Source organism: Suillus clintonianus (assembly GCF_016758775.1).
Source record: "Suillus clintonianus strain FC179 chromosome Unknown DEU56scaffold_12, whole genome shotgun sequence".
NCBI classification, from domain to species: Eukaryota; Fungi; Basidiomycota; class Agaricomycetes; order Boletales; family Suillaceae; genus Suillus; species Suillus clintonianus.
In genome coordinates this window covers 50,123-78,082 of record NW_024539236.1, presented here as the reverse complement: position 1 = coordinate 78,082, position 27,960 = coordinate 50,123, and the positions used below count along the sequence as shown (strand labels likewise).

At 48.3% G+C, this 27,960-nt stretch overlaps 11 protein-coding genes across 11 annotated transcripts; 7 read left to right on the top strand and 4 right to left on the bottom strand.

The window, feature by feature from the left end:
- Positions 1–185: 185 nt before the first annotated feature.
- On the bottom strand, positions 186–2,940 carry DEU56DRAFT_881589 (major facilitator superfamily domain-containing protein). Its single transcript, XM_041356106.1, has 13 exons — positions 2,328–2,940; positions 2,195–2,270; positions 2,068–2,138; positions 1,807–2,015; positions 1,714–1,753; positions 1,442–1,659; positions 1,341–1,377; positions 1,253–1,281; positions 1,130–1,202; positions 855–1,078; positions 718–800; positions 538–654; positions 186–481 (listed from the first exon to the last, which is right to left on the bottom strand). The coding sequence occupies exons 1-13, from the start codon at positions 2,461–2,463 to the stop codon at positions 400–402; spliced, it is 1,395 nt and encodes a 464-aa protein (XP_041212131.1). The 5' UTR covers positions 2,464–2,940; the 3' UTR covers positions 186–399.
- A 657-nt stretch (positions 2,941–3,597) lies between these two features.
- On the bottom strand, positions 3,598–6,066 carry DEU56DRAFT_926364 (major facilitator superfamily domain-containing protein; the record flags this gene model as incomplete). The annotated part of the gene is made up of 13 exons (XM_041358587.1): positions 3,598–4,093; positions 4,154–4,270; positions 4,328–4,410; positions 4,470–4,693; positions 4,743–4,815; positions 4,862–4,890; positions 4,939–4,975; positions 5,040–5,257; positions 5,315–5,354; positions 5,414–5,622; positions 5,694–5,764; positions 5,820–5,895; positions 5,946–6,066. 13 exons carry the CDS (start codon positions 6,064–6,066, stop codon positions 4,012–4,014), a joined length of 1,380 nt encoding a protein of 459 aa, XP_041212130.1. The 3' UTR covers positions 3,598–4,011.
- A 967-nt stretch (positions 6,067–7,033) lies between these two features.
- On the bottom strand, positions 7,034–9,099 carry DEU56DRAFT_909100 (major facilitator superfamily domain-containing protein; the record flags this gene model as incomplete). Its single annotated transcript, XM_041357067.1, has 11 exons — positions 7,034–7,109; positions 7,177–7,293; positions 7,352–7,434; positions 7,502–7,725; positions 7,775–7,921; positions 7,970–8,006; positions 8,070–8,287; positions 8,342–8,381; positions 8,432–8,648; positions 8,705–8,903; positions 8,976–9,099. The coding sequence occupies 11 exons, from the start codon at positions 9,097–9,099 to the stop codon at positions 7,034–7,036; spliced, it is 1,482 nt and encodes a 493-aa protein (XP_041212129.1).
- Positions 9,100–10,245: 1,146 nt separating this feature from the next.
- DEU56DRAFT_909098 (uncharacterized protein) lies at positions 10,246–11,409 on the bottom strand (the record flags this gene model as incomplete). Its single annotated transcript, XM_041357066.1, has 3 exons — positions 10,246–10,575; positions 10,644–10,842; positions 10,898–11,409. The coding sequence occupies 3 exons, from the start codon at positions 11,407–11,409 to the stop codon at positions 10,246–10,248; spliced, it is 1,041 nt and encodes a 346-aa protein (XP_041212128.1).
- Positions 11,410–12,826: 1,417 nt separating this feature from the next.
- Positions 12,827–13,467, top strand: DEU56DRAFT_753030 (uncharacterized protein; the record flags this gene model as incomplete). The annotated part of the gene is made up of 5 exons (XM_041349677.1): positions 12,827–12,961; positions 13,014–13,103; positions 13,139–13,245; positions 13,304–13,358; positions 13,408–13,467. 5 exons carry the CDS (start codon positions 12,827–12,829, stop codon positions 13,465–13,467), a joined length of 447 nt encoding a protein of 148 aa, XP_041212127.1.
- A 1,338-nt stretch (positions 13,468–14,805) lies between these two features.
- DEU56DRAFT_782191 (UV radiation resistance protein and autophagy-related subunit 14-domain-containing protein) lies at positions 14,806–16,650 on the top strand. The gene is made up of 6 exons (XM_041352085.1): positions 14,806–14,934; positions 14,994–15,187; positions 15,234–15,521; positions 15,579–15,750; positions 15,814–16,095; positions 16,224–16,650. Exons 1-6 carry the CDS (start codon positions 14,816–14,818, stop codon positions 16,450–16,452), a joined length of 1,284 nt encoding a protein of 427 aa, XP_041212126.1. The 5' UTR covers positions 14,806–14,815; the 3' UTR covers positions 16,453–16,650.
- A 133-nt stretch (positions 16,651–16,783) lies between these two features.
- DEU56DRAFT_782186 (uncharacterized protein) lies at positions 16,784–18,086 on the top strand. Its single transcript, XM_041352084.1, has 6 exons — positions 16,784–17,094; positions 17,149–17,319; positions 17,375–17,458; positions 17,517–17,599; positions 17,672–17,732; positions 17,783–18,086. The coding sequence occupies exons 2-6, from the start codon at positions 17,179–17,181 to the stop codon at positions 17,900–17,902; spliced, it is 489 nt and encodes a 162-aa protein (XP_041212125.1). The 5' UTR covers positions 16,784–17,094; positions 17,149–17,178; the 3' UTR covers positions 17,903–18,086.
- A 132-nt stretch (positions 18,087–18,218) lies between these two features.
- DEU56DRAFT_80538 (uncharacterized protein) lies at positions 18,219–19,212 on the top strand. The gene is made up of 5 exons (XM_041353286.1): positions 18,219–18,280; positions 18,332–18,746; positions 18,799–18,885; positions 18,939–19,147; positions 19,197–19,212. The coding sequence occupies exons 2-4, from the start codon at positions 18,471–18,473 to the stop codon at positions 19,071–19,073; spliced, it is 498 nt and encodes a 165-aa protein (XP_041212124.1). The 5' UTR covers positions 18,219–18,280; positions 18,332–18,470; the 3' UTR covers positions 19,074–19,147; positions 19,197–19,212.
- Positions 19,213–19,513: 301 nt separating this feature from the next.
- DEU56DRAFT_80602 (uncharacterized protein) lies at positions 19,514–20,298 on the top strand. Its single transcript, XM_041353319.1, has 3 exons — positions 19,514–19,633; positions 19,690–19,834; positions 19,881–20,298. Exons 1-3 carry the CDS (start codon positions 19,631–19,633, stop codon positions 20,156–20,158), a joined length of 426 nt encoding a protein of 141 aa, XP_041212123.1. The 5' UTR covers positions 19,514–19,630; the 3' UTR covers positions 20,159–20,298.
- A 4,631-nt stretch (positions 20,299–24,929) lies between these two features.
- DEU56DRAFT_80391 (uncharacterized protein) lies at positions 24,930–26,129 on the top strand. Its single transcript, XM_041353239.1, has 7 exons — positions 24,930–24,942; positions 25,005–25,322; positions 25,377–25,545; positions 25,597–25,680; positions 25,728–25,804; positions 25,869–25,929; positions 25,982–26,129. The coding sequence occupies exons 3-7, from the start codon at positions 25,408–25,410 to the stop codon at positions 26,087–26,089; spliced, it is 468 nt and encodes a 155-aa protein (XP_041212122.1). The 5' UTR covers positions 24,930–24,942; positions 25,005–25,322; positions 25,377–25,407; the 3' UTR covers positions 26,090–26,129.
- A 1,145-nt stretch (positions 26,130–27,274) lies between these two features.
- Positions 27,275–27,908, top strand: DEU56DRAFT_909092 (uncharacterized protein; the record flags this gene model as incomplete). Its single annotated transcript, XM_041357065.1, has 5 exons — positions 27,275–27,391; positions 27,444–27,536; positions 27,592–27,668; positions 27,722–27,791; positions 27,846–27,908. 5 exons carry the CDS (start codon positions 27,275–27,277, stop codon positions 27,906–27,908), a joined length of 420 nt encoding a protein of 139 aa, XP_041212121.1.
- Between the last annotated feature and the right edge of the window lie 52 nt (positions 27,909–27,960).

Sequence of the window (27,960 nt, the reverse complement as noted above, 5' to 3'; positions counted from 1 at the left end):
CAGAGACTCTTGGCGAGACTGCCAGTTCTGAAAAGCATGTTTGATGTTATAGCAGTCGGGAACAACAAGTGGTTGGCAGTGAAAATTTGCACCAGGCCCGCCGAGGCTGCCAGTGGGCAAGGTGCTGGAAATCTGTAGGTCACGTGGCTGACAGCCCGACACAGCCACATTCGCAATATCGATCTACCGTACATAGCCGAAACCGAAGCACCATGCATCATGCATCAATGCATCAACATCGAAACGAACTGCGGGAATTAAGGAATGGTAGAATACTGCATTACGAAGCAATTCATACATCAGCATATAGTATTATACCGTCCGATCTTCGCTCAAGGGCTTCAAGCAGATATGAAAGGTCTTCCCAAAACGAAGCTCGTTCTTCGTTGCATCAATCAATCAATTAGTCTCTATGGTCGAGAAATCAACATTCACGCTAGCCCTCATGCGATCTCCATAACGAATCGTCAAGAAAATGATCCTATAAAAAAAAAATTCAATCTGGATCTTCAAGATGCAGTCAAAAGGCACCCTTACCCTTGTCCGACAAGTGCGAGGACAGCTGCAATAATGTACGTCCACGCAACACCAATGTGCTCGATTGATGGGACAACAAGAGCAGTTGCAGCAGATAGAATGAGAGACCTGACCCCCCTGGAAAACATTTGAGGATGAATGAGTTACGAGTGATAGTCACGTCATATCAAGAAGACTGACACATTAGCAGCTGTGATCTCTGCGCTTCGAGAATGCACTACATCCACATTGTAAGAACCAATCGGGTTCATCACAAAGTTGACCTGTGATAAACAGTGAGTTGCTTGACGAAGGTTGAACTAGCTATGAGGGCTTACCCCCATTCCATTGATATAAAGACACAATAAATTCAACCAAAGACCGATCGGACCGCCAACATACGTCGTGACCAGCCCTGACACTGCAATGGACAACGGGACCATGAAAAGCCCTCCGATCCACGTTGCTCTCAAGCGGTCTTCCAGAAACCACACGCCTTTGCGCTTCTTCTTCCACTTCCTGATCACAACATCTGATAAGAGGCCAGCAAGCGGTGCTCCGACTGTCAAAGATTGTGTCAATGATATCTGTGACCACAATAATCCGCACTTACTGAAGTTTCCGAGTCCATTGGGGAGGAAACACGCTCCAATGACGGCTTCATTCGTAATGCCATACCGGACACCCTACAGGTACCACAGTTGGTATGCGAGACGGAAGATGACCGTCAACTTACAATAGTATACGCCAGCGGTACGAGGAGAACTACGACATTGTATGTGAGAACGCATTAAGAACGCACTGAGGAGTTCGTATGAACGCACCATAGTCAGTGATGAGCGCTAGACTCGATGCAACCATCTATAACACACATGGAACTAAGAGTTTGTATTCAACGCGCAAGGTTCCTAGCAAATGTACTCACAACCGCCAATAAGTTCGGACTGCGCAGCAGCCAGAGACTGCTCAGAGGATTAATCCATGTGATATGGATCCATCTTCTGCGCGTCAGCTTATCGATGCCCAATGTGCCGGGATGGCTTGTCTCAGGAAACGCAAGGTATATGAGAAGCATCTCGAGCAAGCCCCATGCAGCAAGCGAATAGTGCAAATTGCGCCAGGACCAATACTGCGCCGCTGCACCTGTTCAAATACATCGCTAGAGTCAGCATGCATAAATATCTAGAATTTATTTACCTCCAATAAACGGAGCAACAGCAAACCCGAAAAGCGTAGCCTAAAGCAGCTGTGTCAGTACCCCGCAACCAAATAAACCATTCAATCTCTCACACCCAAGAATACCCCAATACCAGTGCCGCGCTCCTCCAATTTGTAAATGTCACCAATAACACCGGCACCCAACGACAACCCTCCAGAACATCCGAAAGTCTGAATGAACAGCCAGAATAGTAGACTCCGCAACGAAGTCGATGTCGCGACGCCACAGCTTCCGACGCATAAAAACAATATCCCCCACAAATACATTGATCGGCGTCCATCTGCACAATGTTCAGAACTTGGAATGAATACTAGACCACAACATGAACGCACAGAAAGACGAATACGCGGCCCAAACAAGCGCTCCGATAGCAGTCGCAAAGATCGACAGACTGACGGTCAAGCTAGGAAAGTTGCAATTTGAGCACGAAATGCCACAGCATTCACCAACAGCACCCACCTGACCGCAGCATGCGTGGAGTTAAGTTCTTTAGCTACTTGAGGAATCGAGGGCACGAATGACGCTGTAACAAACTCTGATAGATACCGTTCAAATCAGCATGTAGTGCACCCGAACAACCCGGACCGCCTACTCGGTAACAAGCCCGCAAAGGAGACTATGAATACGATCCACCTCTTCTGACCTCGCGTGAACCGGTCATAAACAGCGTCGTGTGCAGTTGCACCATCGCTGTTTGACGTCAGCAGGGGGCTTTCTTCTGAGGCCATCCTACGAGGTCGTGCGCAAACACCGTGGAACTTGAAGAACGTATCATACTAAAGCTTTCGGGTGCTGGATAATGAAAACGTTATCCCGAGCCCTATGAGGCTATGAGCCAGTGACATTTGACCGGTTAGGATTGGTGCCACAGACCGGAAGGAGCAGAGAGTTAGTACTGTTGCGGAAGGGGCTATTCTAGTTTGCTGCCCCGAAGTGCTGAAGAACCCATATGTAGATCTAGTGGCGTCTTCTTAACACTAGTGAAGATACTGATTCCATTCTGCCGGATTTCAAAAACCACTGATCAGCTTCTGGCTTTACTTGTGCTCGTGGGGGTGCTTCGACAGATGGCCTACGCAGCTTGGTCCAGGTATAGATAAAGTCTGGTGCATCATGACGATGAACATTCTGCCGCCGAAAGCACGAGGGAGTTCAACGTTAAAGTTGAACGTTGAACGTTCCGATGTCATACGTACACCGCAGTGACAAGCGCGATGATAATTCAAACTCCGTCAACATAGCCTCGGAGTTCTAGCCAGATTCCGGTTTCATAGGACCTGCCGAAGCCTACCAGCATACGTCTGAAATTCTCTGAACCACCACCGAGATCTTTTTGACGCTGACTGATTCCTCTTCAAGGTGTCTGTCAAGCAACGGGAGGAAATTGCCCAATGAATCCTGCTCACTTTCGCTATCTACATACGTCAGGTGCGTGTTAAAAATAGTATACATGCACGTTTTCATCCGACAGAACTTACAAGTGCACATGAGCCAGGGATCATCGATCATCGTTCCAGAAGAAAATACACGAGATGAACGATACCCGAGTTATACACCTGTGAGCGAACGCAAAAGCACAACAATGAAGCGCGACCTGTCGACACCAGTGCGCGTGATATTACATCGTCACCGCGACCTAGTCTCCCCGTTTGCCTCTGCGTCATTTTCTAGTTGGATACCTCGCTTTTGAGCAAGTTCATTCTGGGGTTATAGCAGACTCCTGCTTGCAATATCATCAAAAAGTCGAGGAGTAACGAGGCGGGGAGGATTTTTAGGGATTTTTTTTCCAACTTCACGTGAGCCTCCCATGTCTGGTCCGCCGTAGCAGTCTCATGATTAAAATTTCTCGCTCGTCACATACGAGCAGCTGGTTTCACACCACCACTGATGTATTGCTCAGGTATTGATGACATGATAGGGTAAGTCTTGGTTTCTTGTGAATCGTACAGGGCTGGTCGTCTAGCTGTCAGCAGTGGCAACCTCAGGTCTACGTTGGTGGCTCAAGTTGAAATTACGCCCCTAGGGAGCCTTGCTTCTCATACGCCTTATAGCCGGATTGGAACCGGCCGGTTTGCTTCTGCCGGGTATCAAGCATATAACCAAGCTGCTCGGTAAACTTCGCCCCCGGTATTCAGCATCAATAATGCGATCAGCTTCGCTTAAGGTATCCCCGTCCCGTTATGAGGGATCAGTCTATTGGCAATTTAATGAGTGTATTCTCCACATATCTTGATTCTAATCCGTTGCTTCCCTTGAAATGAACGAAGATCGATCTATCAATTATTCTCTGTAGTCGAGAAACCAACATCCACGCTAGCCCTCATGCGATCACCATAGCGAATGGTCACGAAAATGATCCTAAGAAATAAAATAAGCTAAGCATCCTCGCTATCTTGCAGTGAGAGACAAGACCCTCACCCTTGTCCAATGAGCGCAAGGACAGCTGCGATGATATCAGTCCACGCAACGCCTACACGTTCGATCGATGGAATGACAAGAGCAGTCGCAGCAGATAAAATGAGTGACCGGATCGCTCTGGTAGGTACACAAATGAGTTCAATGTCGTAGCCGCGCTATATCATGGAGACTCACGCGCTAGCGGCTGTGGCCTCTGCGCTTCGAGAGTGCGCTACATCCACAATATAAGAACCAATTGGATTGAACACGAAGTCGACCTGCAAAAATCAGTGAATTACATCGCGCATAGGGTGAGAACTTGGCTGGGAGAACTAACCCCCATTCCATTCATATAAAGACACAATAAATTCAATGAAAGGCCAATCCGGCCCCCAACATACGTCGTGATCAGCCCTGATGCCCCAATAGACAACGGGACAATGATCAGCCCTCCGATCCACGTTGCTCTCAAGCGGTCTTCGGGAAACCAAACTCCTTTGCGCTTCTCCCGCTTTCTTCTGACTACAATGTCTGATAGGCGGCCAGCAATTGGTGCTCCGACTGTTAAAGATCGCATTAGTTAATTGTGAGTACCATGCTCTGCACTTACTAAAGTTTCCCAGTCCGTTTGGGAGGAAGCACGCCCCGATGATGGCTTCATTCGTAATTCCATACCGGACACCCTACAACGCCATCAGGATGAGAGATAAAAGATAACCATTAGCTTACAATAGTGTACGCCAGCGGTACGAGGAGAACTACATTATTTTAGGTGAGAATGCACTATACATTCAATAGCAACGTACCATAATCAGTGACGAGCACTAGAGTCGACGCAAGCATCTACATCCCGTACAGAACCAAGAGTTTGAAATCAGAGGGCAACGTATGCGGTAAATGCACTCACGACTGCGCAGAGGTTTGGACTCCGAAGCAACCAGAGACTACCCAGAGGATTAACCCATGTGATGTGGATCCATCTCCTGCGCGCCAGTTTTTCAATGCCCAACGTGCCGGGATGGCTCGTCTCAGGAAACGAGAGGAATATGAGAAGCAGTTCGAGCAGGCCCCATACACTAAGGGAGTAGTGCAAATTGCGCCAGGACCAATACTGCGCCGCCGCACCTGTTCAAATACATCGCTAGAACCAGCATGCATAGTAAACGTGCAGAATCCGTTTACCTCCAAGAAACGGAGCAACAGCGAACCCAAAAAGTGTGGCCTGAGACAGCCGTGTCAGTGCCAAACCGACGACACCATTCAATCATCATGGTCCCTCACACCAAAGAATACCCCGATAGCAGTCCCCCTCTCCTCCAATTTATAAATGTCACCAATGACACCAGCGCCCAACGGTATTCCCCCAGAACATCCAAACGTCTGCACAAACCGCCAGAATAACAAACTCTTCAACGAAGTCGACATCGCGACACCACAGCTTCCGACGCATAAAAACGGCATCCCCCACAAAAACATCCATCGGCGCCCATCTGCAAGAGTGCTGTTAGGACTTTAAACTACCACAACTTCGCGACAAGCAGCAAGCTACGGATACACGCACAGAAAGACGAATAAGCAGCCCAAACCAATGCCCCGACGGCACTCGCGAAGATCGACAGGCTGACGGTTAAGCTAAGAAAATCGCTCCATCGCTCAGTATCAAATCTGATGAACCTACAACACGCACCTGACGACAGCATGTGTCGAGTTAAGATCTTTAGCTATCTGAGGGATGGAAGGCACGAATGTCGCTGAGACGAACACTGATCAACGACCATCAGTAGTGCATAGATCCCTGTCTCTCAGGACTCACTAGGCAGTAAACCAGCAAAAGAGACGAGAAACACGATCCACCTCTTCTGATGCGGCGCAAACCTGTCATAAATAGTTTCATGCGCGGTGGACAACAGCAGAGGGCTCTCTTCTGCAACCATCGTGAATTGCGAGTGAAGCCTTGCTTACAGCGCGGGAGAGATTTATATGCATGCCCAACTCCTGTCAAGGTAGCATCCTGTGACTTGATGATCAAGATAAGTGCTACGGACCGGAAGAAGCAGCAAGGCGTACTCGTTGCAGTATTAGAATAGCTCACCGAGAAACAATTCGGGTATTTGCTGCCTCGAGGTGGAGAAGAAGATAGAGGTATTCTCAGCGTACTGGTGCAGTCCTTGACATGTTGAAAGATAATTCACACACGTCAGGGAAAGCCCTCGATTTTAATGATGGACATTGTGTGCAATGTCTGTATATTTTCATCTGACCCCCCGGTAGGACCGCGCGAGTCAGGAATGACCGTTCCGCAGCAAAAGAACGAAGCAAACACAAGATGTTCGATACCATTCAATGCAAAATCTCGAAACCAAATGAATGTTAACTCTGCCTCAGCGTTCTTGGGGCTGCTCCAGGGCGTGTTGTCACGCTTTGCTGAGAGGCTGAAATGCGCTTCTCGTTGCGGCTCCGGTGTTATTCTTGGATTGTGTCGACCGCCTAGAAGACGAGCTTTCATGTGCGACATTGCACTAAGTAACATATCGCGAGCGTCCGGCTTTCCATACAAATCTGGCAAAGTCAAGGGGCGAGGTAAAAGACGCGATAGAGATTGTGAGCGCTCCAGCACTATAGCATTCCTTCAGGGAGTCAATAGCCCTCCTCAAGGTACTAAAATAACGCGCATGAAGCACATGACAGAAAGATAAAATGGCGCTTGTACAAGCGTCACGTGAAAGAAAGCGCACCGTGCTGATAAAGTGCATTTGCAGTACAGTTAAACAACCCTTCGGACAAAATCGATCAAAAGTCACACCCTCAGTGAAACCCACTACATAAAAGTAGCGAGAATTAATATTGCATAGGGCTGGCGTCGCATATACTCCAATATTAGGAGATCATGGTGGTGGTTCTTCAGTTGGAATTCGAGAAACCGACATCAACGCTGGCCCTCATGCGATCGCCATAACGAATCGTCAAGAAAATGATCCTGGGAGAGAAAAAATGAAGCGGCAAAATGTCAGTATCCTCGATCTTGAAGTCAAAAAGATCCTCACCCTTGTCCAATGAGCGCAAGGACAGTTGCGATAATGTTTGTCCACGCAACACCTATGTGTTCGACCGATGGGATGACAAGAGCAGTCGCAGTAGATAGAATGATTGATCGGATCGCTCTGATGGGTAAATGAATGAGTTCGAGTTTCATAGCGGTGCTATACCAAGGAGACTGACGCGCTAGCGGCTATGACTTCTGCGCTCCGAGAGTGCGCTACATCAACATGATAAGAACCAATGGGATTCAACACGAAGTCGACCTGTAGAAATCAAAATTAGTCAGTTACCTCATGCTCAGGGTGAGAGAAATCAGCTGGGAGGACTTACTCCCATTCCGTTCAGAAAAAGACACAATAAGTTCAATGAAAGGCCAATCCGGCCCCCAACATACGTCGTGATCAGCCCCGATGTTCCAATAGACAACGGGACCATGATCAGCCCTCCAATCCATGTTGCTCTCAAGCGGTCTTCGGGGAACCACACTCCTTTGCGCTTCTCCTGCCATCGTTTGACTACAACATCCGATAGGCGGCCAGCAATCGGTGCTCCAACTGTTAAAGATTGTGTTGGTGAAGTGCGATTACCACGCTCTGCACTTACTGAAGTTTCCCAATCCGTTTGGGAGGAAACACGCCCCAATGATGGCCTCATTCGTGATTCCATACCGGATGCCCTGCACCGCGATCAGGATGCGATCAGAAGATGACTGCCAGCTTACGATAGTATACGCCAGCGGCACGAGGAGAACTAAATTGCTTCATGTGAGAATGCACTACAAAGTCAGTATCAACGCACCGTAGTCAGTGAGAAGCACTAGAGTCGACGTAAGCATCTACAACCCCACAGAATTATGAGTTTGTAACCAGTGGGCAACGTACACGGTGGATGCACTCACAACCGCGAATAGGTTCGGACTCCGAAGCAACCAGAGACAACTTAAAGGATTAACCCATGCGACATGGATCCATCTCCTGCGCTGTATTTTATCAATGCCCAATGTCCCGGGATGGCTTGTCTCAGGAAACAAATTAAGTATGAGAAGGAATTCGAGCAGGCCCCATGCACTAAGGCAATAGTGCAAATTGCGCCAAGACCAATACTGCGCCGCTGCACCTGTTGAAATACATCGCTAGAGTGAGCATGCATAACGGTCCAAAAAATATCTACCTCCAAGAAATGGGGCAATAGCGAACCCAAAAAGTGTGGCCTGAAAGAACTGTGTCAGTACCAAACCATTCAATCATCACAATCACCTACACCAAAGAATGCACCAATAACAGTCCCCCTCTCCTCCAATTTATAGATGTCACCAATAACACCAGCACCCAACGGTATTCCCCCAGAACATCCAAACGTCTGCACGAACCGCCAGAATAACAGACTTCGCAGCGAAGTCGACGTCGCGACGCCACAGCTTCCGGCGCATAAAAATGGCATCCTCCACAAATATATCGGTCGGCGTCCATCTGTAGGGCTGCCGTTAGAACTCAACACTACCGTGAGTTCATGATGCGCTATGGATGCACGCACAGAAAGAGGAATACGTAGCCCAAACCAACGATCCAACAGCAGTTGCCAAGATCGACAGACTGAAAGCCAAGCTGGGAAATCGCTCCATCACCAAATGTCACGTCAGATGAACATATAACACACCTGACGACAGCATGCGTCGAGTTGAGATCTTTAGCTATCTGAGGGATGGCAGGCACTAAAGTCGCTGAGACGAACACTGATCAAACGTTCATCAGCATCGTGCCTCTGCATTAGCAGTACACTGCGACTCTCAGGAGTCAGTACTCACTAGGCAAAAAACCCGCGACAGAGACGATAAACACGATCTGCCTCTTCTGATGTGGCGCAAACCTGTCATAAATAGCTTCAACACGCGCAGTGGACGCCAGCAGAGGGCTTTCTTCTGAAACCATCGGGAGTTATGGGCGTACCCTCGCTTGCAGCGACGCGGAAAAGCTTTATATCATGGCATGCTCGCGTCCGAAGAAGCTGCATTACGTTCAATCAACCCAGTCTGTCAATGTGCCTAATAGCACAGGGCCCGAACTCGCATCCGAGAGTTGCTTCTCTTGTTTCGAGCACGTTTGGCGTGTATGAAAAGCGAATCCTTCATCTAGCCTGCGACATCATACGTAGTCAGCTCTGCTCTTTCGACCATGTCAACTCTTCCCCTCTCTCCCGGACATTACATGATTGAGTGCGTTGGCTGGGAAGGGTTTGTGAGCGTGGACAATAACGATATCTGTATATGCCCAAAGGACTCCAGCAAAGTGCAAGTTGTACGTTAACCTCGAGTCTCCTGCCTCCTAATTGCTCATCGCAGATATGCAGTGGAAACTGACGGACCTCGGGGACGGCTGGATGAACTTACAAGGTGTGTCGCCTAAGGTGGAAGAAGACAAATTTATTTGTATCGGAGATGTCAGTTGTGCCTTGTTTTATTGTATGTGCGACACTCCCACTGACTCATATCCAGACGTTCTACTTCCTGGTTTACGGTAATGAAGGCAAGCTGCACAACTTTCAGCTTGAGAGACTCGACACAGAGAGCCAGGATACGTTTCGGTACGTACTTCTAATGACTAGTTGGCAACTGGTGTACTAGGTTCAGTATCGACACGAAGGGTGGCGTGGGTGTATAATAATGTTCATCTGTACTGGTTCACCGGTGGGGGATGCGTGAGTCTTAATACCAATTTGTTTTCGCCGCCGCTTACAAGATACATGAACAGCTCGCGCTCACTGACAAGTCAACGTCAAAATGGAAGTTTACAAAGTATTCGATGTGATGCGCTGAAAAGTAAATGTATGTGTGAGAAGTCCTGTATCATTTATTGCGTACGCGTAGTCCCATCATTATCCGGAGTCTCGAACTAAAGTTACCAAACACCTATATGAACGAATGCGATCTGTTGTTCCAGTGAAATATTCTTGCGCAACGACTTCACAACCTTGTGCAGCGCTATCGCAGCCCGCGTGCAGTCCAATCTCCCTGCATCATCAACCAGGTTGTCGTAGAAAGCAGACACGACCTGGTGTGCAACCTCGTCATCGACAGATCACATAGATCCTATCACACTGCGAAATCCGGAGAATTGCATCGCTGCAGCGAGATAGATGGCTTCATCAAGGCTGAACTCATCACCAACAATAGTGAGGCAAGCCGATAGGAATGTAAACTCCGGGTTCTGCCAATGGGACCGGATAATCTCCCTGATCGTTAAAGGCCTGTTGCGCATTGCGAAGGAAGATTCGAATGGTTTCTTTCGATTTGGCATTCCATGACAGGCCAGGTGAAGCCATTTATTGTGGTTTAATGCATTGAATGCCCCATGGACTGTTGCATCGCTGTCCTCGAGCCATGTGAAGGACACGACGAATGCGAGACGCTGAGATACGACGGCTAGCTCAGGACCAACACCTCGGCATTCCTTCCCTCTGTTCGGGTTTGCTTGACCGATTGTTGCGTAGACGAATCTCGAGACAGTTGCTGTCTCGCGCGAATGAGTGTCGCCAAGGATGGAGTGTATGAGGAGATATAAAACTGAGACACATTTCGGATCTTCTTCTCGTAGGGTCCTGCTGCATGTAGAGGAAGGACATCGAATTCAGCGGTGGGACACCACCAGATGCGTGAACCGGGCTGAATCAACTCCCTGAGAGCCTGAACCACAGGGTCAACGGCCGGAGAATGTTGACCATCTCGAATACTTCATGATCAGAAGAACCGAAACGCTCCGCAGTTCCTGGAAGTCAGAGGACAACTCGGAGAGTTCGGTCTGTGTGATATCAAGTGGGATGTGGATGGGATCTTGGGCACTTGTGATAATTAAGGCATCACAGCTGTACTTGCTTGAATTGAGGATAACGACAGGACCATCTTCTGCCGCCTTCTGTAGGTCCGAAAACAGCAGAGGCAGGAGAAACCGGCGAAAAACGGGAAGCAGGCGGATGCGTGAGACGACATCGTCCCATTGAACGGTTAGTTGACGGATTTGTGGGGACTTGTCTTCAGTAGACTCATCGGACGCGTGACGAAGGCGGAAGCTGAGCTGCTTAAACTCTACCGCCAATGCCATGTCAGTGTCACCTAACGCAGAAAGTTCATCCAGTGGTGTGGGGAAGCGTGCCAACTGGGTCCAGAATGCTGCACGGCCTTGCTCCACCAGTTCCACAGCAGCCGAGAAAGAGCCACGACGAACACTACATGAGAACGCATCCATTGCAAGGGATGATGTCGTCCTTGACCGCATCAAAATGGCGGGAGGAGGGCGATAGAGTGGCAACACGTTGATCGAGGAATTTTGATGTGGTTTGATAGGCCATTAAGGCAGAGCTATGGCGGAGCTGCTCATTACGAGAGACTGCATGAGATACTTGTAGAGCCTAAAGGTCTCGTCCAAGTCCGGTGATAGACCTAGCTGCTGAAATCTTGCTTGAAGGCTGACGGCAACGTTGTTAAGAGTCGAGGTTCGAGAAGAATGGCTAGGGGGACGGAGCTCCAGTGCAGTCCGATGGAGTTCAATGACCTTGTCAAGGTCGAAGGGACGTCCCGCTATTTGAATCTGGCTCGAAGACTGACGGCAAGTTTGTTGAGAGATGTAGATTGATCAGAGTGGCCGGGGGGACGGAGCTGCAGAGCAACCCAATGGAGTGTGATAGCCTCAGGACACCTTGCTGCTCGAATCTGTATTGAAGGGTGATGGCAAGGTTGCTGAGAAATGCGGATCGATGGGGATGATCAGGGCACAGCGCTTTAAGGCCACTCGACACTCCTCCACATCGCCTGGTATGGCATCGGAGCACATCTCACTATTGAACGACTCGTTAATGAGTATACAACCGAGTGAGACCAGGCTGAATACTCACGCAAAGAGCAGAAATCTGAGCGTTGGGATAACGGGGACCTGTCACTACTCACAATTTGGTACCTTCTTCATCCACTGGACAACCGTGTCTCAGAATTCAATCCTGACGCCTCTACTGAGTAGTCCGAGAGGTGGACTGGTCGCTGTGATAGCGGCCAACCAAGTTGTCCTACGTATACGTGCTCGATGTATCTAAGCAGAAGATGGTACGCGGATGGTATGCGTGTCACTTTCTGCTTAGATTGACCTGTGAATTCAATATAATGGATCAGAGAATATAAACTCGTCGCGATGGCTGATCACGCGTATGACATGTTGCAATTGGTGAGTTCAAACTTCAAAGTTGCAATTACAGTTACACAGACGGTCACGTGCGAACAAACAAGACGCTCAAATCATTCATACTATTTGTGGGAGGCCATACTCCTAGTGCGCTCGTTCTTTTGTTATCTAGTGAGTGTCTATCTATCTGATCAGCAGGTTGAATCGCGACTCTCATTTGTGAGCAAGCATTTCGTTCTCGATGCAAGCTCTTGCGTTCGAAGAAGCTGCGTTACAGCCATTCGAACCCAGTATGAGACTAGCACATTGCACAAGCGTCCGGAATGGAAGACTACACCAAACTCGCATCCGAGAGCTCCGAATTATGGCGGTCCCCTTTTTGTTTTGTCATCGAGAATGTTAGGCGTGTTATAAAAGGCAAGTCAAAGGCCAGGTCAATCTTCTCCTAGCCTGCATCATCTCACACACAATCTGCACTGCTCTTTTGACCATGTCAACTCTTCCCGATGGAAATTACATGATTGAGTTCGCTAACCCAATCTGGAAAGGGTGGTTTGTGAGCGTGGATGAGCCGCGTAACATGGGTGTCGAGCTATGCCAAAAAGACTCCAGCAAAGTGCAAGTTGTGCGTTAACCTTCAATTTCCTACCTCCCTATGATTCATCTCAGACACGTAGTGGAAACTTGTGGACATGGGGGACGGTTGCAGGAGCTTTCAAGGTGTGTCGCCTAAGGTGGATGGCGAAAAATTGATATGTGCCAACAATGTAAGTCTCTTGTTTTGTCTGACGTGCAAGACTAGGACCTGACTGGTATCCAGGAGTCCTTATACCTGTTTTACGGTGATGAACCCTCGATGTGGCACGTCTTTCGACTTGAGAGTGTTACAGGGAGCCAGGATACATTTCGGTACGTGCTTCTAGTGACTGGCAACTGGTGTACGTTCAGCATTGAGTCATACATGAAGGATGTACTTGAAATTCGGTTCTGTTAAGTTGTACTGGTGTACCCAAGGGGGAGCGGTGAGTCTTGATGTCAATTTGTTCTCGCCGCCACTTACAATGCATACAGCTCCGGATGATGAACGACTCAACACCAGATGATATAGAATGGAAGTTTACGAAGATGTGATGCGCTGAACAACGAACTACGTACATCTTTTGCGAGAAGCCCTGTATCGTCTTCTGCACTGGCACATAGTCCATGTTCTTGAACAACAAACCACATATGTTGTTATAGACGAAATACATGCAGAGGGGGTAAGATCAATCTTTGACCAACCAAAAACGAGCGTTTACGGACGCATACATGAGCTAACCACATTCAAAATGTGCTCACAAGCACCTTCGAGTGACTGTCAAACCAATTCGCATTTTTAGATGCCGGCCTGATTGGCAAGCTCGTGTTCAAAGAAGCTGCGTTACGGTCATTCAAACCCAGTCTGAGACTAGCACAAGGGTCTGGAATGGAAGACTACACCAAACTCGCGTCCGAGAGCTCCGAATAATGGCGCTCCCCCTCAGTTGTTTTGTCACATCGAGAATGTTTGGCAGGTTATAAAAGGCGAGTCAACTTTGAGACCAGTCAATCATCTCCTAGCCTGCATCATCTCACACAATCTGCTCTGCTCATTTAAATCTGACCATGCCAATTATTCCCCTCGGAAATTACATGATTGAGTTGGCCTACCCAGTCTGGAAAGGGTGGTTTGTGAGCGTGGACGAGTCGCATGGTAACAGTGTCGAGCTATTGGAAAAAGACTCCAACAAAATGCAAGTTGTGCGTTAACCTTGGATTTCCTGCCTCCCTCTGATTCATCTCAGACACAGTGGAAACTTGTGGACATGGGGAATGATTTGTGGAAGTTTCAAGGTGTGTCGCCCAAGGTGGATGGCGAAAAAGTGATAGGGGCTGATGATAAAGTAAGTGTCTTGTTTTGTCTGATCAGTGCGAGGCTAGGACCTGGCTTGTATCTAGGAGTCCTTCTACCTGTTTTACGATGATACCTCAACGTGGAACGAATTCAAACTTGAGAGTGTCACAGGGAGCCAGGACACATTTCGGTACGTGCTTCTAGTGACTGGCAACTGGCGTAGGTTCAGCATTGAGTCCTACATGAAGGGTGTACTTGAAATTCGGTGCTACTATGTTGTACTGGTGTAGCCAAGGGGGCCCAGCAGCGGCGAGTCTTGATGTCAATTTATTTTCGCCGCCGCTTACAATGCGTACAGATACGTCTGTGGTCCGATTCAACACCAGATGATATAGAATGGAAGTTCACGAAGATGTGATGCGCTGACCAACGAACGAAGTATGTATGTCTTTTGCGAGAAGCCCTGTATCATCTTCTGCATGTAGTCCATGTTCTTGAATATTGTCCTGGATAAAATACTTGCAGAGGGAGTGAGCATCAATTTTTGTCGTCGCTGTATTTTGTTCCGGTAGATATATTGTGATCAGTTCGCATGCCCTAAATAGAATGAAGATTCTAAGTCGTTCCTTCTTCATATTAGCCCTCTTGTACAAAAATGCGATGGAGTGTAAGAACTGCGAACTGAGACAACGTCAGTACTATTGCACAAACTGTCTCAAAAACCAGTACGCAAAACACCTGTCATAAAGCGCTGTCTGCGCTGACTTTCCCTGGCATACTACAGTCTACGCGATTTCCGCCTTCAAACTCACCATTTCTCCTCGGACAGAGATGAACACGTCGCTCGCGCATTTCGTGCCTTCAAGTCTATCGAATCTGGGCGCCTTCAAATTCGTGCAGAGATTGCACAAGCGAACCGCAGCCTTGATCAATTGGCAGTTGATGGCCTTGCCAAAGTGAGGAGAGATTGCGAGAGCAGTACGTGTCTTATCATTTCTCGCATGTGCTGTTCTGACCTATCTAGAGCGCGACCGCCTCCGTACACTCCGAGCGACACTTGCTAAGCGCAGACGCACACTTAACGCTGCACGCCTCCTTCCACCCCAATCATACACACTCACTAAAGAGTCTCAGGAACACTCTCTGCTCAGCCAAACTATTGCGAGAGCACGCTCGGGCCTTGTCCAGGAGCTAGTAGAGGTCTTTCACGTTGTCGAAGTCGGCGGACGACCTGCAGTGGGAGGGCGATCAGGCGCAAAGGGAGAGTGGACTATTGGTGGATTGGTTCTTCCAGTACCGGGAGATGTTAGACGTACGTCGCAGGTGCTTACTACGCGATGAATTTGACCTCACAGGTGACGTATCATAGGATACCCACCGGATCACATCAACGCCGTGATCACTCATACCATTCACTTTCTGGGACTTCTTACCTTTTATTTGGGTATCAAACTCCCTTTTGAAGTTTCGTGGTCTTGTAGAAGATTCGGGGTTGGCATGCCTTGGATCGGAGCGGGACGAGGGAGTGAATCATGGGCAAAGTGCGTCGGCTCTGCTCCTTTACTGTATTTCCTGCTCGAACTTTCACCTCCTCCCTCGCGTAGATGGACATCCAAACATCCTCTGCACCTTACCTCCAAACCATCCTCTACACCATCCTCTCCCTCCTCATCGCCATCTAGTACACCCGCCTCATTAGCTGATTCAGAAGTCCCAGAACAGACACCAGCACACGGCCAAAACCAATCGTTCACGACCGGCCTTGCGATGCTTCTCTACAACGTGTGCTATCTCGCTCACACCCAAGGCGTTGAGATTCCTTTGTCCCAGGCAGGCGATGCCTTGAGTAATTTGTGGGCTGTATGTTGCAGTGGAGAGCTTGGGCGGTAAGTAACCTTTCACTACTCATCTTCTCGAGCTATCGGCGCTTTCGTTCTGCTTCATTCTTTATTCGTTCGTTCTGTCATCCAAAGTTGATGTTCTCTGTGATTGATATTATCATCTCCCATTGTAGTCGATCGCACTCTACCACCCCGATCCTTTTGCCTCCGATCCCTCCCTCGTTCACGCTCGACTTTGCTCAGGTCCTTCAAGCTACTGCCGCCAGTCCAGCTCGAGCAGCACGAATACGGCCTGGACGTTCAGCGCAAGAAGCCGGAATCGGGAGAATGAGAAGCGAACGTATCGTGGAGGAGGATGGTTGGGATGTAGTAGACCTTGGTGGAGAAGAGGGATTTGGGTAAATGGACGATCTACGGCAACTCCTCAGTCTTCGCCCTTCCATTTCTCAACGAAATCGTGTACTTATCTCTTTATTGTTGGGCAGCGGCAAGCCTATCCCGGATTGTGTTTGCTGGGTCCTCTCTGTCCTCGAGTATCTGTGTGTTCAATGTAGGTGCACGGGAGGAGTGCCAAGGTTTCAGGGTCTCCCAAGAGCGCACAAACTGATCTCCAACTTTAATGTCCTCTTTAGAGCGTAGGGCTTGAATTGGACGCCATCAAGGCACTGGAGAGCCCCTGCGAAACGACCAGGGGTATGGAATGGCATTTACGTGGTCTGGCCCATGTTCCATTGGCGACATCGTTCCCGCGCAGGCCCGGCCCGGCATTCTGCTGTCCCGAGCATCAACATACGCCCCTGAATCGTGTAAGTAATCCAGGGGAACCAATGACCATACTGTGACTGAAATTCCCCGCCTGATCAACTCAACATTGGCACTTCCGTTGGCAAAGGAGCTATCATTTTCGTTCCCCAGGAAAGTTTGTCAACCAGCGCTCACTTACCGTGACAGCCCTCGGCTGTATAGTATCCCCGAAGCCGAGTCTTGAAATCAAATTTCGAAACGAAGGGTGCCGACTTGGTGATTGATCGGGCGGGTATAAAGGTCGTGACATATCTTGCTATCCTATCAATAACCCACTCTCATTCATCTGCTCAGCACAATTTAGTATTAGCAGATTCCTACACGATGTCATCACTCATCAATGGTGTTGCGCTGTACACAATCAATGTTGGGACAACTGGCAAGTTCGTCACCTTGGTAGACGGTACGCCTCGACAATTCATTACTCTCCGTGATGACACGCCAAAGGGGCATGAACAACGCATTGTACGCATGGATGCCGTCATTACGATGCATACCACATATGCTCACCAATCTGTAGTGGGAGGTCAATTATAATCCAAAAACTGAGAGGTTGGTCATGAAGAATCCAGCAACCGGGAATTATGCTGCGGCCAATGACATGGTTGGTTTATGTGGTGTCGAGAGGTTGCAGATTACTAATTTATAGCGTGAAATAATAGACTCACTATCTTGTAGGCGACAAAATGCCGCAATTGTTCAAGTTAGTCGTTATGAGACATGACGAGTCAGGTGACTGGGTTGCGTGAGTGGTGGTGGACTTCTGTTCTAGTATCGGTTGATATTGAGAACTCATTCGTCTTTTTCTTTTCTGCAGCATCCAGGAGGAAGATTCTGACAGAGTATGGACTGCTTTCGACAGGACTGAAGGGTCCAAGGTTTGTGTTTAATCAGTGACCTTTTGGCTTCGCGACCAACATCACTGCAGGTCCAGACTAGAATCACTAATCCGAAGACCAGTTCCGCAAATTGGTGGTGGTTCAACTTATTGCCAGGAGTTGAGTCAGAAGCGGGGCAGACATCGCTGGCGAGGGGAAAGGTTGTATGAGACCTCACTTTGTTCTGGGAGCTTTGCTTTGAAGATAGAATAATCGGTCTTGAATGGATGAACGTGAGTCAGAACAATAGCGGTTCGAGGACTTGACTACGTCATCGCAGAACTCGCATCCAGTCTGTATTTCTATTAAGAGAACTGAAGACCGAACTTGTGCAATGTGATGCATCAGTACGATTCTAGCGAGCGTTGGGAAAACATACACGATACGAATCAAATGTCAATACTCAGTACTCAGTACTCAGTACTCAGTCTTGGGATCCCATGGTGCGACTTGACTTAATCTAGAAGGACCATATCAGTGTGTATCAGCATATTTGTGACTATATCCCCTTGAAGAATGCATAATGATGCATGAGGATCAGCCAAGAGGTGGGCGGAACTTACTAATATGGTTCGACCGAGACTTATGATACCAAACAGAGATAGTAAAGCGTCAAACTCTGATCTTGAAGCTCGCATTCGAAGAGGCTGCGTTACAGTCATTCGAACCCAGTCTCAGCCTAGCACCAGGGTCTGGAATGGAAGACTACACCAAACTCGCATCCGAGAGCTCCGAATTATGGCGCTCCCCCTCAGTTGTTTTGTTATCGAGAATGTTTGGCGGGTTATGAAAGGCGAGTCAAAGGCCAGGTCAATCTTCTCCCTAGCCTGCATCTTCTCACAAACAATCTGCTCTTCTCTTTTGACCATGTCAACTCTTCCCGACGGAAATTACACGATTGAGTTCGCCGACCCACACCACAAAGGGTTGTTTGTGAGTGTGGACGACTCGCATAATAACACTGTCGAGCCCAATGTCGAGCTATCCGAAAGAGACTCCAGCAAAGTGCAAGTTGTGCGTTAACCTTAAATTTCCCACCTCCCTATGACTCATCTCAGACATGTAGTGGAAACTGGAAAGGCGGGAGGATATCTGGAGCTTCCAAGGTGTATCGCCTAAGGTGGATGGCGAAAAATTTATTTGTATTAGCAATGTAAGTGTCTTGTTTTGTCTGACGTGCGAGACTAGGACCTGACTGGTGTCCAGGATGGGTTCATCCGCCTGATTTACACAGATTCACCCTCGTTCGTGAAGTTCTTTCAAATTGAGAGTGTCACAGGGAGCCAGGATACATTTCGGTGCGTGCTTCTAGTGACTGGCAACTGGCGTAGGCAGCATTGAGTCCTACATGAAGGGTGAAATTCGATTTCGGTTCTGTCAAGGCGTACTGGTATAGCAAAGGGGACCCGGGAGCGGTGAGTCTTGATGTCAATTTGGTTTCGCCGCCGCTTACATTGCGTACAGTTCGGTATGCGGGTCGACTCAGCGCCAGAATATACAGAATGGAAGTTCACGAAGATGTGATGCGCTGAACAACGAAGTATGTATGTCTTTTGCGAGAAGCCCTGTATCATCTTCTGCATGTAGTCCATGTTCTTGAATAGCAAACGACATTGTCCTGGACAAAATACTTGCAGAGGGAGTGAGTATTAATATTTGTCGTCGCTGTATTTTGTTCTGGTGGACCGTGGTACTGGTACATATATGAAATTGTGATCAGTTCGCTTGCCCTAAACAGAATGGAAATTCTAAGTCGTTCCTTCTTTATTAATCCTCTTGTACAAAAACGCGATGGAGTGTAAGAACTGCGAGCTGAGACAACGTCAGTACTAGTACTATTGCGCAAACTGTCTCAAAAACCAGTTCGCAAAACACCTGTTATGATGCGCTGACTTTCCATGGTATACTACAGTCTACGCGATTTCCGCCTTCAAACTCACCATTTCTCCTCCGACAGAGATGGACACGTTGCTTGTGCATTCCGGGCATTCAATTCTATCGAAGGCGCCTCCAAATTCGTGCAGAGATTGCACAAGCGAACCGCAGCCTCGATCAATTAGCAGTTGATGGCCTTGCCAAAGTGAGAAGAGATTGCAAGAGAAGTATGTGTCTTACCCTTTCTCGCATGTGCTGTTCTAACCCATCTAGAGCGCGACCGCCTCCGTACACTCCGAGCAACACCTGCTGAGCGCAGACGCACACTTAACGCTGCACGCTTCCTTCCACCCCAATCGCACACACTTACAAGGAGTCTCGGGCCTTGTCCAGGAGTTAGTAGAGGTCTTTCACGTTGTCGAAGTCGGCGGACAACCTGCAGTGGACGGGCGATTAGGCGCAAAGGGAGAGTGGACCATTGGTGGATTGGTTCTTCCAGTACCAGGAGATGTCGGACGTACGTCGCAAGTGCTTACTACGTGGAGAATTAGACCGCACAGGACGTATCATAGGATACCTACCGGATCACATCAACGCCGTGATCACTCATACCATTCACTTTCTGGGATTTCTTACTTTTTACATAGGTATCAAACTCCCCTTTTATCATGGGCAAAGTGTGTCGGCTCTACTCCTTTACTACTCGAACTTTTTCACCTCCCTTGCGTAGATGGACAGGCAAACACCATCTGCACCTAACCTCCAAACCATTGTCTACACCATCGTCTCCGTCCTCATCGCCATGTCGTACACCTGCATCATTAGCTGATTCAGAAGTCCCAGAGCAGACACCAGCACGCGGCCAAAATCAATCGTTCACGACCGGCCTTGCCATCCTTCTCCACAACGTGTGCTATCTCACTCACCCAAGATGTTGAGATTCCTTTGTCCCAGGCAGGCGATGCCTTGAGTAATCTATGGGCTGGATGTTGCAGTGGAGAGCTTGGGCGATAAGTTACCTTTCGCTCATCTTCTCGAGCCATAGGCGGTTTATTTTTGCTTTTATTCTTTATTCGTTCTGCCATCCAAAGTTGACGTTTTCTGGTTAATATTAAGATCTCCCATCGTAGTTAATCACACTCTACCACCCCGGTCCCTTTGCCTCCGATCCCTCCCTCGTTCACGCTTGAATTTGCCCAGGCCCTTCAAGCCACTGCTGCTAGTCCAGCTCGAGCAGCACGAATACGGCCGGGACGTTCAGCACAAGAAGCCGGCATCTGAAGAACGAGAAGCGAACGTATCGTGGAGGAGGATGGCTGGTCTGTGGTAGAGCTTGGTGGTGAAGAGGGATTTGGGTAAATGGACAATCTACGCCAATTACTCAGTCTTCGCCCCTCCACTCCTGAATGAAATCGCGTACTTGTCTCTTTATTCTTGGGCAGCAGCGAGCTCACTCCAGAGTGCTATTCCTCTCTGTCCTCGAGTACCTCAGTGTGTTCAACCTAGAGGAGTGCCAGGGGGGTTTCAGGGTCTTGGGCGAGCGCCGTGACTCGTCTGACGTTCCTCTAGACCGTAAAGCAATCGGAGCTGGAGAACTCCTGCGACAAAGTGGGCATGGTATGGAATTCGCATGGTCTGACACATGGTACAATTAACGATGTTGTTCCCGTGCAGGCCCAGCATTCTTCTGTCCCGAGCATCACACGTCCCTGAATGATGTAAGTAAAATTCAATCCTGGGGAACGAATGACCTTTCTCTGACTGAAATTCTCCGCCTCGTGATCAGCAAATTTACGAAAACTGGTGCTCCACGCTGCCCCTCCATTGCAAAAGGAGCTATCGTCATTCCTCGTTTTCGCTCCCTAGGAATGTTTGTCACTCAGTACTCGCTTAGCGTAACAGCCCTCGGCGTATCCACTGTCGCGAAGCCGAGTCTTGAACTTTCGAAACGAAGGGTGACGACATCATCAAGTCAGCTTTGGATTCATTCAACTTGGTGATGTTCAGGCGGGTATAAAGGTCGTGGCATATCTTGTTATCCTATCAACAACCCATCCTCACTCATCTACTCAGCACAATTTCGTATTAGCAGACTTCTACACAATGTCACCACCCACCGATGGCGTTGCGATTTACACAATCAGAACTGAGGTAACTGGCAATTTCGCCACCTTGGTAGACAGTACGCCTCGACAATACATTACTGTCAATAGTGGCGGGCCAAAGGGGCAAGAACAACGCATTGTACGCACGCATGCCGTCATTACGATGCATGCTACATATGCTCACCAATGTGGTAGTGGCAGGTCACTTATAATGCAGAAACTGGCATTGTGACGATGAAGAATCCAGTGACCGGGAATTATGCTACAATCAATGACATGGTTAGTCTATGTGGTGTCGAGAGGTGTTGATTGCTAATTTACGGCCTGAAATAGACCGGCTACGTTGTAGGCGACGAAAGTGCGCAGGAGTTCAAGTTAGTCCTTATGAGACACGACGAGTCAGTTGACTGGGTTGCGTGAGTCTTCTGTTCTTGTATCGGTTGGTATTGAGAACTCATCCGTCTTTTTCTTTTCTGCAGCATCCAAGAGAAAGATTCTGACAGACTTTGGACTGTTGATGACCCGCATATGGTTGAAGGGTCCAAGGTTTGTGTTTCATCAGTGACATTTTGGCTTTGTGACCAACATCACTGCAGATCCAGGTTAGAGCCATTCCCAGTCCGAAGACCAATCACGCGTGTTGGTGGAAGTTCACCTTAGAGCCAGGAGTTGCGTCGGAAGGGGAGGAGACATCGCTGCTTTAATGATGTCCCTAGGTGAAAGCTTGTATGACCGATTAGCTTGCAGTTGTGATCTATGGAGAAATGTTGTGTTGGCTGTGTAGCATACTTAGTGCGATCTGATGATAGCTTCGCTCAACTCGAGCGGGTATGGGTATGGGAGGTCAGTTTATTTGCAATTTGACGAGTACTAGTGAGTGTATTCTCCACAGCATCTTGATTCAAATCCATTACTTCCCATCAAAGAGAGCTCGACAGAGAAGAGGGATTTGGTTAAATGGACGAACTAGGAGAGACGGTTGATGATTAAATGAGTTACTTTGTTCTGGGAGTTTGATTTGAATCTAGAATAATTAGTCTTGTATGGATGAACGTGAAATCAGAACAACAGTGGTTTGAGGACTCGACTACGTCATCGCAGAACTCGCATCCAGTCATGTTCGATCCTATGCCGAGTTCCGTGCGCAGCTTCAGTGCGAGATGTATCCGTGAGGGATACGAGCGGCCACCATAAGAGTTTTCCCGGGAGGCTCGACAGAAGGAGTGATCAGGTTTGGTTTCTGATCCTCCTCCTTCGGCGAGATGAAAGGCACGGTGGCACTTCGACAGGCCATAATAATGTGGTATCTGAAATCTGGAACAGCGATACACTATAATTTGGCCTTCAGTGTGCTGAACAACGAAGTCAGTACTATATGTTTTGTGAGAAGCCCTGTATAGTCTTCAGCTGCGGGTAGTCCGCTTTTTCTTGACTGTGGTTCTGAATATAACGAACCTGTACATACATAGGGAACGAAATGATTGTGAGTGCGTGAAGAATATTTGCAGTTGTTGTATTTTGAGATATCGCCACTTTGAATTACAACCACTATTTTGAAGTGAACCGCGTCCCCTGGTGGATTGGTTCTTCCAGTACTATGTAGTACCGGGAGATGTTAGACGTACGTTGCAGGTGCTTACTACGCGAAGAATTTGACCTCACAGGACGTATTATAGGATACCCACCGCACCACATCAACGCCGTGATCACTCATACCATTCACTTCTTACTTTTTACTTGGGTATCCCACTCCCCTTTGAAGTTTCGTGGTCTTGCAGAAGATTCGGGGTTGGCGTGCCTTGGGTCGGAGCAGGGCGAGGGAGTGAGTCATAGGCAAAGTGAGTCGGCTCTGTTCCTTTACTGTATTTCCTGCTCGAACTTTTTCACCCCCTCCCTCGCGCAGATGGACAGCCAAACACCCTTTCCACCTGACCTCCAAACCATCCTCCACACCATCCTCTCCCTCCTCATCGCCCTCTCATACACCCGCCTCATTAACTGATTCAGAAGTCCCAGAACAGACACTAGCACACGGCCAAAACAAATCCGTTCACGACCGGCCTTGCGATGCTTCTCTACAACGTGTGCTATCTCGCTCACACCCAAGGTGTTGAGATTACTTTGTCCCAGGATGGCGATGCCTTGAGTAATCTGTGGGCTGTATGTTGCAGTGGAGAGCTTGGACGGTAAGTCACCTTTCACCCATCTTCTCGAGTCATCGGCGCTTTATTTCTGCTTAATCTTTATTCGTTCTGTCATCCAAAGTTGGCGTTCTCTGATTGATATCATGATCTCCCATCGCAGTCGATCTCACTCTACCACCCCGATCGATTTCTCCCTCGTTCACGTTCGACTTTGCTCAGGTCCTTCAAGCCACTGCTGCTAGTCCAGCTCGAGCAGCACGAATACGGCCGGGATATTCAGCGCAGGAAGCTGGAATCGGGAGAATGAGAAGCGAACGTATCGTGGAGGAGGATGGCTGGGATGTTGTAGAGCTTGGTGGAGAAGAGGGATTTTGATAAATGTACGATCTACGGCAACTCCTCAGTCTTCGCCCCTCCATTCCTGAATGAAATTGTGTACTTATCTCTTTATTATTGGGCAGCGGCAAGCCCATCCAGGATTGCGTTTGCTAGGTTGTCGTCCACAGCCTCACGTTCCTCTCTGTCCTCGAGTATTTGTGTGTTCAACGTACTGGAGAACCCTTGCGAAAAGGCCAGGGGGTATGGAATGGAATTTGCCTGGTCTGGCACATGTTCCATTGGTGACATCTTTCCCGTGCAGGCCCGGCCCGGCATTCTGCTGTCCCGAGCATCACACACGTCCCTGAATCGTGTAAGTAACCCTGGCCATACTGTGACTGAAATTCTCCGCCTCGTGATCAGCTAATTTACGAAAGCTGTTACTCCACTTTGGCACTCCTATGGCAAAAGGAGCTATCATCATTCCTCGTTCTCGCTCCCCATGAATGTTTGTTAATCAGTGGCACGAGATTCGTTTCTCGAAATGACTAGTTAGTACCACACCCCGGTACTTCCAAGTTCGCTTGCTAGGAATGTTTGTCAATGGCACAAACTCACAGTGTTCCGAACATCGCATGGGCCCCAGTGAATCATGTAAGTAATTTGGTACTCTCAGGTAAAAATTTGTGGGGCAGTCTAACAATATTATAGTTTGAATACGGAGCATCTTGGGAACGACCTGATTTATTGCCCATCTGGGAGGCGCAGGCATGTTGTGATTTCGCCGCAACTGTCGCACTCTGAGCTAAATAATGTTATCGATGTTTCAGTTTGGCGACTTCTTCAACGCAAGGACGATGTACATACAGAAGTGACTCGAGCTAATTTGTATTACTAGGGGACACTCATGGAATCTCTGGATCTTGGAACCTACAAAGACCTATCGGACGCGAACCACTCGGCTCGAGGAATGTTTAAGTCAGTGTGTCGAGGCTTCATCCCACTTACGATAACAGCCCTCGGCGAATCCAGTTTATGGTATCCCCGAAGCTGAGTCTTGGCTCGGGGGCTGGGGCTTAAACAAAGGGTGACGATATCATCAAGTCACCTCTGAATCTGGCATTAATGACGTTCAGGCGGGTATAAAGGTCGTAGCCTATCTTGCTATCCTATCAACAACCCACCCTCACTCATCTACTCAGCACAACCTCTGTATTAGCAAACTTCTGCACAATGTCACCACCCACCGATGGCGTTGCGCAATACATTATAAGAAATCAGAGCAGTACCCTGTACGCCACCTTGGCAGACCGCACACCTCAACAATGGGTCACTCAGAAGCATGACATGGGGTCTGACCCGAGTCAAATTGTATGCGTCCGTCATTACGATGCATACTACATATACTTATGAATGTGGTAGTGGCAGGTCTCTTATAATATAGAAACTAGCATGGCGACGATCAAGAATAAAGGGGCCGGGAATTATGCTGTGATCAATGACCTGGTTGGTCTACGTGGCGTCAAGAGGTGCAGCTTGCTAATTTATAGCAGACCCACTTTGTCGTCGGTGACGCATCTCCACAGGAGTTCGAGTTAATACCTATGTCGGGCGTAGGCAACTATTATGTGTGAGGAGTGGTGGTCTTATGGTCTTGGCTTGTATTGAGAACTGATTTGTCTTTTTGTCTGCAGCATCCAAGTGAAAAACTCTGACAGAGTGTGGCATGTCGCTGGCTCGGAGGAAGGGGCCAAGGTTTGTGTTTCATCAGTGGCCTTTTGGACTTTACGACTAACATCACTGCCAGCTCGTGGCTAGAAGCGATATTGACCCCAAGGAAGATTATGCGAATTGGTGGAGTTTCACCTTGCTGCCAGGAGCTGTGTCGGAAGGGGAGGGCACAACATCTCTTTGATGATGTCCCTAAGCAAAAGTTTGTATGATCGATTGGCTTACAGTCGTGATATATGGAATCATGCGATAAGTAAATATGTACTATGTGCAGTCAATGTGAATGTGGCTCTCTTTCCACTGAAGTTCCATACGTGCTGTTTCTTCTCTTGCTGCATCAGTTATTGTCTCCAACGTTCTGCATCCGTATACCTGGAGCTCAATTCTAGAGGTTTGCGTTCACTTGGGACCCGAGCACCGCTTTTAGAAACCTCACTAAACCAGTCCCAAACGGGACTCGTAACGACGATGTTATATTCGGCATTTGCCTTTTAAATTTGCACCCCTCTTGATTTACCTCGTCAATCGACGGTCTGCTGTAGTGTTCCGTGAAAAACTCCCCGCCGAGTTTTGGACATGTTTATAACATTGGGCATCCCCAGGCCAGTTATTGACGCGTGTTTTTAAGTAGTTTTTGACAAGGTTTTTGACACCGGCCATATTATAATTTTTGTGCTACAGAATTTGAGAAAAATTGAACTTCCAAGCTACGGGACCACCACCAACTACCTCTGAAGATGGCCCAGGTATTTGTGACTGATTTTGAGCCTCCATCTCGATTGGCTTGTCGGAGAGAAGGTCCAGGAGCTCGGGACCGTCTAAACGAGCATCTTCACTACCATCAAACACCCGGTTACTGCAGCGCAGATATCCGGGGTCATCCTCATATAGTGGTGTCAAAAACTCTGGAGTTTTTCACGGAACACTAGTCTGCTGCGCTGGGCTCGGTATTAACTTATCAGTAAACCACTTTTTCATTCCTCAGGGCCTAATCCCTGTATCTCTTCCAACGCATTCTCTCATCGCTTCCAAATTACATCTGCAAATGTGCATACACATTGCACACGCGCCAAACCCGGAGCGCTACACAGAACGATTGGTGCCACCTCTAGTGTTGCTTCGTCATCGAGAGAGCGTCTGGCAGGTTGAATCATGAATCTTGACTCACCGTGAGTCTCCATTCCTTGCATCCGAAGAAGCTCCATTCAATTCAAGCCCAGTCGAGCCTGGCACAAGGATTGGAATGGAAGCGTAAACCGATCTCGCGTCCGAGAGCCCTCTTATTTAGCAAGTATAAAAGACGAATCAAGACTTTCCTGCTCTGACCTTTCTCCATCATACACACATATTCAGCTCTGCTTTTTTGGCCATGTCCGTCCCATCAGGAAACTATATGATTGAGAGCGCCGACTCGAAAGGGAAGTTTCTGACCGTGGAAAATATGAATATCTCTCTCCACTCAGAAGACTCCCACAGCGTGCAAGTCGTGCGTCAGGCTCGAGATTTCCTGTGTCCCTGCAGCTAATCACAGACATTAGTGGAAACTCGCGGTCAGCGGGGGCAATTGGGTAAAATTCCAAGGCGTACCACCTGATGCAAAGAAAGGAAAATTTATTTGTGCTGACATACCGGTAAGTTTGCCGTTTTTTTCTCTGATGTACGAGATTCCTCCTGACTCATATCCAGACGTACACATTGGTTTACAGTGATGACAGCGCACTACAGGACTTTCAGCTGGAGAACGACGCCAATGATACTTACCGGTACGTGCTTCCCGTGACTAGCAACTGGCGTAGGTTCAGTATTGAGTACTAAGTGCTGCCCTCAGGGTGACGTTTGAGTATTATGAACAAGGTCTATACTGGCAGATCGTCAATGAGAAATCTGTAGGTCTTGGTGTCAACTTTCAGTTCGCGCCGTCACTTACAAGATATGTACAGCTCTCGCTCACCAACAACCTGACTTACGCAGCGAGATGGAAGTTGACGCAGTGTTCGAAGTGATACAACAAACATACAGATTGACACTGTCAGGGGAACGAAATACTTGCAGAGG